A 7967-nucleotide genomic window follows, 5' to 3' on the forward strand; every position below is an offset into this window, starting at 1 on the left:
TTAATTTATATCCTTTTTTTTTTTTTTAAAGATTTTAAGTAATCTGTATTGCCAATGTGGGACTCAAACTCACAACACCGAGATCAAGAGCCGAATGCTTCTCCAACTGAGCCAGCGAGGCGCCCCTAATTTATATTCTTTTACTGTAATAAAATATAACCATGAGCGTGACAGCTTTGTTGAGTTCTGGTTGCCTTTCTAGTGAATCCTTGAACCTAAGGGTGGGCTTGAGGACTCCCAATGGTAACCAGACTTTGAGAATCACTGCTCTATGCTGTGGGACTAACCACTCTGAGCTTCCTTTACTTTAGGCTTTAGGGCCCCTCTCACCAATGAAATGCCTTAGAACCTGGTCTGAGGGTTACCTTTGTGCAGTGCTTTGGCCTGACACCCCATCTCTGTAGTCCAGGAGTCAGGAGGCTGTGAATTATCTGGAAGCCTGAGTGTTGCTTTGTAGGGGAACCCTAAAGAGTCCTCCTGGGTCACTGGGCCTTCGTGTCCCCGTCTGTAAATGGGGCCTTGGAGCCATTCCGCTCTCCCTGGGTATAAGGAGCCCCTGGAACAGCCACATACAGCAGAGCTGTTAGAAAATATGCTGGGCTACGGGCAAGGGCAATATCTTCCACCTGGCCTCCCTACTTCCGGTATCCAGGCCTGCCCATTACAGCCCCACTCACCTGAGCCGGGGACTCCGGGGTGCTGGGGCCCACAGGTGTCAGGAGATCCAGCCACTCAGTGCTGCCCCTTCTGGGACCCCCCGCCGCCCCAGGACAGTGGCTCACAGTCCTCGATTCTTGGGCCCTCCCTGTCCCATTCTGCCCCAGGTTTAGACCAGGCCCTGGATCCACACAGGGAAGAAGGCCCCGTTGTGCCCACTAGTCACGTGGCTTTATTCACAGACTCAGCACTTGCTGAGGATGGAAGGAAAGAACATGTGGGGTCAGACTGGGCCTGGAGATAAGGGCGGCTGGGAGGCCATGCATGGGTTGGACTGGGAGCTCACAGGAGAGGACCCGTGGGCCGGGCCAGGCCTGTGTGGGGCCGGCCGGAAGCAGGCAGCATGCGGGAGGCCTGGCTAGAGCTGCATGGAGCAGACCTGTCCAGGTGGCGGCTGTGAGCCAGGGAGGGAGGGGCGGAGGGTTTCTCTGGAGCAGAGGGCATAGGTGTGGGGCTGGACAGCAGGGACCCCTGCCCCTCACTCCCAGGGAAACTCCATAGTGAGACAATCAGGACACCCGGTGCCTGGTCCTGTGGCTGCCTCGGGACTTGGTGTGTGACTAGCCCACCTGGTCTCTTCTGGTGTCATTGTCCTGGCTGATGTTTGGACCTTTGCCTTGGGGGTGACTCACATAGGGACGCTCTGGGGACATTTGCAGGGAGGCTGAACAATCCTGGAGAGTGTGCTGAGCCCCCCTCCTGCCCCCCGCAGAGTGGGTTCTGCCTGCAGAGGGAGGGGCTCCCCAGCTGGGGGAGGTGGGGGGTACCGCTCCCTAGGAGCCAAGCTTTTCCCTCAGTGGTGGGTGTCAGTTCCCTGTTGTTGCCCCAGGGGGTGCCATCTCCCACCGCAATCTGGGCCAGCCCCCGGCCAGGGATGATTGAAATGTAAACCTTCTTTCTCCTGGCCCGCCCTGCTGGCTCCCTAAAGGACTTCCTGCCAGAAGGCAAACAAGGGATCTGAAGCCTGGAGCCTCCTCCCGGCTCCCTCCTCCCCCCAAAGCCTTCTTCCGGGTGAAGAGCCCATTCCCACCCAGCAGGGAACAGAAAAACCAGTTCCCCGGGTTCATTCCCTAGCTGGGAAGGGCGAAGTTTGGAAAGTTGGCAGGGTCTGTCTGGACTGTCTGGGAAGGTGACCTAGGGGCCTGGGAAGCCCGGTGAGGGCTGAGCAGGGCCCTGGGTCTGAGGTCGCATCCCCTGCCCGCTTCCTCCCCGGCCCTCCCGGGGACTGGGGTGGCGGGGCGCAGGCGAGGGGCCCTCAGCATTGGCGGGAGGGGGTGCGGTGCACGGAGCCGGGGCGCTTGGGGATCTTGCGCCAGCGACGCTTGTCCCAGCGGCAGAGCAGCAGCAGGCGGAAGGTGTCCCGGAAGGCTTTGTTGCAGAGTGCGTAGCACATGGGGTTGATGGTGCTGTTGACGTAGCACAGCCAGTAGCCCAGCTCCCACAGGGTCTCGGGAACACAGTTCTTGCAGAAAGTGGACACCAGCACCATGATGTTGTATGGTGTCCAGGTGAGGATGAAGGCCAGCAGAATGGCGCTCAGGGTCCGAGCCGCCTTCTTCTCTTTGACCAACGAGAAGGTCTTCCGCTTGGCCAGCTGCTCCTTCCCACGGGGCTTCTGGCCTTTGCCTGCTCGCTCGCGCCCCTTCCGGGTCGGCCTCTTGACTGTGTTGGGAGAGCTCCGGGGGGGCTGCTTGGCGGGGGCCTGTGCCTCGGGGTCCACCATGGGCATCTTGATCACCACCTCAGAGCCAGGCTCCTCACCCTCTGAGGACGTGAGGGACTCCATGGAGCCTTCATCTTCTTCCTCTTCTTCCTTCCAGCTGTAGGCCTGCAGCAGCCGGGGGGCCCGGCAGCAGCGACAGCAGCGCCCTGGAGGGGTCTCTGGGGAGCCCTCAGTCCCCCGCTGGGACCGCTCTGAGCTGCTGCTGCTGCCGCCCCCCTTACCAGGCGTCTCGGAGCCCTGCAGTGCCGCCAGCTCCCGGGCCCGGTTCTCCGTCTCCCGGTAGATGCGCCAGTAGAGCGTGCACATGACCGTGACGGGGAGGTAGAAGGCGGCCATAGCTGTGCCAAAGGTGATGATGGGTTGGGAGAGGAACTGGATGTAGCACTGCCCGGCCAGCACTGTCCGCTCCCCTACCAGGTACTGCCAGAAGAGAATGGCGGGGGCCCAGAGGACGAAGGAAACCAGCCAGGCCAGGCCGATCATCAGGGCCGCCCGGCGGGGCGTGCGCTTGGCTCGATAGCTCAGGGGCCGGGTCACGGAGAAGTAGCGGTCAAAACTGATGAGCAGCAGGTTCATGACGGAGGCATTGCTAGCCACGTAGTCCAGGGCCAGCCAGAGGTCGCAGGCCAGGGTGCCCAGAGCCCAGTGGCCCATGAGCAAGTATGTGGTATAGAGGTTCATGGAGAAGGTACCGATGATGAGGTCAGCACAGGCCAGGCTGAGCAGGAAGTAGTTGTTGACTGTCTTGAGCTCAGTGTTGACCTTGAAGGAGATGAGGACCAGCAGGTTGCCCGTCACTGTGGCCAGGGACAGGAGGCCCGTGGTGATCCCAATGAAGGCCACTTGCCAGGGACCCTTTCCCGGTGCCAGAACCGTGATGTTGGGGCTGACGGCGGGTGGGGCCGAGGTATTCATGTCGGCCGGGTGGGGCTGGGCCCTCTAATCACACTACAGGGCTTCCTCAGGGGGAGGTCATCACCTGTAAAGAGAGGACACAGCCTTTGGTTGGGCTGCCAGTCATCTCTGACAGCTCGGAGTGCAAGGTGCTGGGAACACAGCCTCTGTCTTCTCAGATCTTTAGGCAAGATACCACCCCCTTTCTTACTGGTGGCCCCGCAGAGTCATTTATAACGCACCTACCCAGCCACGACTGGATGTGCCAGCGGCACTGGGGGGAGGAGGGTTGGCATGCAGAGATCGGAGCCCCCCCTCAGACTCTGAGCCTCAATTTTCTCATCGGGGAATTGCCACTAATTCCCGTCTTGCTTAGCTCATGTGGCAGGAGTTGGGAGACCCGCTTTGTATACACTACTGCCAACTTTTCAAAGCACTTCACTCAATTTTATTAAAGCTCTCATTTACTAGGGAGTTACTACAAGCCAGACACAGCACTGAGCGCTTAATTGAATTATCTAATTTAACTGTTGTACGTCTCTGGGAGTCAGGTCCCTTATGATCCCCGCTTTGCTGAGGCAACCGTGGCTCTGAGCAGCTCCAAGACCTGGCCCCAGCGACCAAGGAGGTGAGTATGATTAGGACCCACTTGTCCTTTCTCTGAGCATTTGGACCTTCAGTGGGATTCTTCCATCGAATAAGATGGGAAGGCGGGGGAGGAAGATAAGGGGAAAGAGGTGTATGTTACTGTGTCTGCATGTTTCCCTGTGCGTGTGTGTGTCTGTGTGTGTGCCTGTGATGGAGACAGAGAGAGATACAGAGAGAGAGAGAAGGAGGGCGGCGTTTGAAGCTGGATCAGACCCTCCATGAGGGCAGCCGGGTAAGTTGTGCGGGGCCTGGTGGTAGAAAGCCTGGAGTGAAAGCACTCAACAGCGACGGGGGGGTGGGAGGGACCTCAGCTCCCAGGTAGGCAGGGATCTGGCCCAGATGAGGCATGAGAGGCCCCTTCAATCTCCCTGCTTTGTTCCTAAGTCCAAACTTAGTGTGAGGGGCAGCAAAGGCAAAGGGAAGATGCCCCACATTTTTCTGGAGCCTGAAGTCCAGCCCAGGCACTAAAGGTGGGTAAAGGGAAAAGCCGGATCCTTCAGGAATCTACTGGCTGGGCAGGAGGCCCCCGCAGCTCAGCAGTGGCCTTGCTGCTGTATGTTTTGGCTGGTTCCTTCCTGTTCTGGGGCTCAGGTGTCCATCTGTCCATCAAAGAGTTGGAGTGTCCTCCCACCTGCAGCTATGGCCTCAGGGACAGTATCACTGGAAAAATTCCAGGGCACATGGGTGGCTCAGTTGGTTAAGTATCTGACTTCGGCTCAGATCATGATCATTTGGTTTGTGGTTTCGAGCCCTGTATCTGGCTCTCTGCTGTCAGCACAGAGCCTGCTTCAGATCCCCTGTCTCTCTCTCTTTCTCTGACCCTCCCCCATGCATGCATGTGCTCACTCTCTCAAAAATAAACATTAAAAAAAAAAAAAAGGAAAGAAAAATTCCAAGGGAGAGACGTTGGGCAGGGGCCCATCAAGCCCTGGTGTTCCTCGGGTGTTCCTCTCTGTTCTGTGACAGAGAGACTAGTGTGCTGTGGCTGTGAGGAGGTTGATGCATGATAGGTGGCCTTGGGGTAGGTGGCAGTCACAACGTGTGACCAAGCGTGCATGGCTGAGGTCATCTCTACCGGTCATGGTAAACCGGTGTGTAAGAGGGACTCTCAGGATGGCAGTTTGGAGTGTGACAGAATGAGTAAGAAGGCTGTCAGCATGTGGTTGTGTGTCTGGGGCAGTGTGCCCGTCAGGGGGACATGGAGCGTCATAGTGGAGGGGCCTGGACTCTGGAGCCAGACTGCCTGCGTTTGAATCCAGGTGACACACTTACGGGGTATGTGATCCCTGCTAGTGGTATCATTGCCATGTGCCTCGGTCTTCAGCTGAAAACGGGAATGACACTAGTCTCTAGCCAATAAAGTGAGGAATTATTGTGAGGCTTAAATGGGTGCACAGATGCGGAATGCACAGAATAGGCCTAGCACACGGTGGGCACTAGATGCCTGTGGACTCTTAGCATGTGTACCCATGTTGACTCCCCCCATGAATGTCTGCTTCTTATTTAAACATTTCCTGGGGCACCTGGCTGGCTCAGTTGGTAGAGCAGGTGGCTCTTGATCTCTGGGTCATGAGTTTGAGCCCTCCGTTGGGCATAGAGATCACTTAAATAAGTACACTTAAAAACATTCTAGGAGTGCCTTAATTCAGTTAAGCATCCGACTCTTGGTTTCTGCTCAGGGCATGATCTCATAGTTCATGGGATTGAGCCCTAAGTCAGGCTCTGTGCTGACAGCGCAGAGCCCTCTTAGGATTCTCTCTCTCCCTCCCTGGCTGCCCCTCCCTGGCCCCCCTCAAAATAAATAAACAAACTTAAAAAAATTAAAAAAAATTCAAATACTATGACAATAGCAACTAATAATAACAATGACCATTGCTGTGATTTAGTGTCCCCTGAGGGGCAGTCATTGCTCAAAGGGCTTATGTGCATTATTGCATTTAATCTGAAGAGGGAACCTATGGCCTGGGGATTGCTCTTCTCTCCATTTCCCAGATGAAGAAACTGAGGCTGAGAAAAGCAACAGAACTAGCACAAGATCAGACGGGTGAGGTAGGAACCAAGATTTGAGCCCAAGCAGTTTGTTCCAATGAAACATTTATTTATAAGGGGCGCCTGGGTGGCTTAGTCGGTTAAGCGTCCGACTTTCGCTTAGGTCATGATCTCGCGGTTCGTGGGTTCGAGCCCCGCGTCGGGCTCTGTGCTGACAGCTAGCTCAGAGCCTGGAGCCTATTTCAGATTCTGTATCTCCCTCTCTCTCTGACTCTCCCCTGCTCACGCTGTGTCTGTCTCTCTCTCTCTCCTAGAAATTAAAAAAAAAAGTTTTTTTGAAAAAAAAAAAAGAAAAAACTGATGGCTGGCCTGGAGGTCATAGTTTGCCAATTAAAATGTTATTTAAAAAATTTTTATCTATCTATCTATCTATCTATCTATCTATCTATCTATCTATCTATTTATTTATTTATCTCTACATCCAACATGGGGCTCAAACTCACAGCCTCGCGATCAAGAGTCACATGCTCTACACTAATTGGATGGAAATTAAAAAATAAATAAATTATTAAAAAAAAGAGTTGCATGCTTTACTGACTGAGGTGGCAAGGTGCCCTGCCAATTTGAATTTTATTTTATTTTGTTTTATTTAATTTTATTTATTTAATTTAATTTTTTATTTCTTTTAAAAAATCTTTTAATGTTTTATTTATTTCTGAGAGAGAGACGGTATGAGCAGGGGAGGGTCAGAGAGAGAGGGAGACACAGTATCTGAAGCAGGCTCCAGGCTCTGAGCTAGCTGTCAGCACAGAGCCCGACGCGGGGCTCGAACCCACAAACCGTGAGATCATGACCTGAGCCGAAGTCGGACGCTTACCCAACTGAGCCACCCAGGCGCCCCATATTTATTTTATTTTTTTTAAGTAGGCTTTACGCCCAAGCCCAACGTGAGGCTGGAACTCATCATGACCCTGGGGTTCAAGAGTTGCACGCTGAACCGATTGAGGCAGCCCAGGCACCCCTTGAATTTTGAAAGTACTATGCTAAAATAGTATTTGTCTTGCTTAGTGAGTCCCACTGCATCCTGTTCCCGTAACCAAAGTCAGGTGCTGGGCTGGAGGCTGGGATGGGACTGTGAATGCTGGGGCTTTCCCTGGCGAGGCGCTGGTGGATGCCACGGCCTGTGCCAGATTGCCCCTGCGTGACTCTTGGCACCCTGGTCTGAACTCAGTGCTATGTAGTGCCCATTGCACAAATGGAGCAACTGAGGCCCAGAGAAAAGGGGGAAGAAGGCACTGTGTAGCCCAAAGTCTCATGGCTCCTCGCCTGCCTGCCGCCTCCCTCCCCGGACCCCTCAACCTCCGGTGCTTTGAGGGCAGCTCTGTAGCCCTCAGTGGTTTCCTGGGCCGCCGCCTGAAAAGGCTGTCAGACAGAGGAGTCTGCTGGCCTCAGAGGCCGCACCCTGGGCAGGCGCAGGGGCCTCCTGTCTGCCCCAGCTCGGTGCAGCCTTCAACACTGTACCAAGCCCACCACTGTTGGATCCGATCCTATACCACAGAAGGCTAGTCCTAGGGGGAAGTGAGTGAGCCAGATTTGCTTTGGCTGCAAAATCTGAGGGGCCCCCAGACTCACTGGTCAAGAAAACAGCATTTCAGGGGCGCCTGGGTGGCTCAGTAGGTTGGGCATTTGACTTCTGCTCAGTTCATGATCTCAGGGTCCGTGGGTTCGAGCCCCGCATCAGGCTCTGTGCTGACAGCCAGCTCAGAGCCTGGAGCCTGTTTCAGATTCTGTATCTCCCTCTCTCTCTGACCCTCCCCTGCTCACGCTGTCTCTCTCTCTCTCTCAGAAATAAATAAAACATTTTAAAAAATTAAAAAAAGAAAACAATATTTTAATGCAATATTTAAAGGCCTGGTTGGCCCAGTTAGAAGAGCATGAGATTCTTGATCTCAGGGTTGGGAGTTAGGGCCCCATGTTGGGTGTAGATATTAGGAAA

General features: G+C 54.5%; 1 protein-coding gene across 2 annotated transcripts in view; it reads right to left on the reverse strand.

Annotated features, from left to right (window-relative positions):
* CHRM1 (cholinergic receptor muscarinic 1) overlaps nucleotides 1–7967 on the reverse strand; it is a 15853-nt gene continuing 7886 nt past the window's right edge. For both annotated transcript variants that reach the window (XM_077759685.1, XM_077759684.1), the window contains one exon: nucleotides 1–3419. In XM_077759685.1, coding sequence (XP_077615811.1) covers nucleotides 1973–3355 — 1383 coding nt within the window. In that variant the 5' untranslated portion in view covers nucleotides 3356–3419 and the 3' untranslated portion in view covers nucleotides 1–1972. The remainder of the gene's footprint in view (nucleotides 3420–7967) is intronic.

The sequence above is a fragment of the Crocuta crocuta genome, unplaced genomic scaffold (genome assembly GCF_008692635.1).
Source record: "Crocuta crocuta isolate KB4526 unplaced genomic scaffold, BGI_CrCroc_1.0 scaffold53, whole genome shotgun sequence".
NCBI lineage: Eukaryota > Metazoa > Chordata > Mammalia > Carnivora > Hyaenidae > Crocuta > Crocuta crocuta.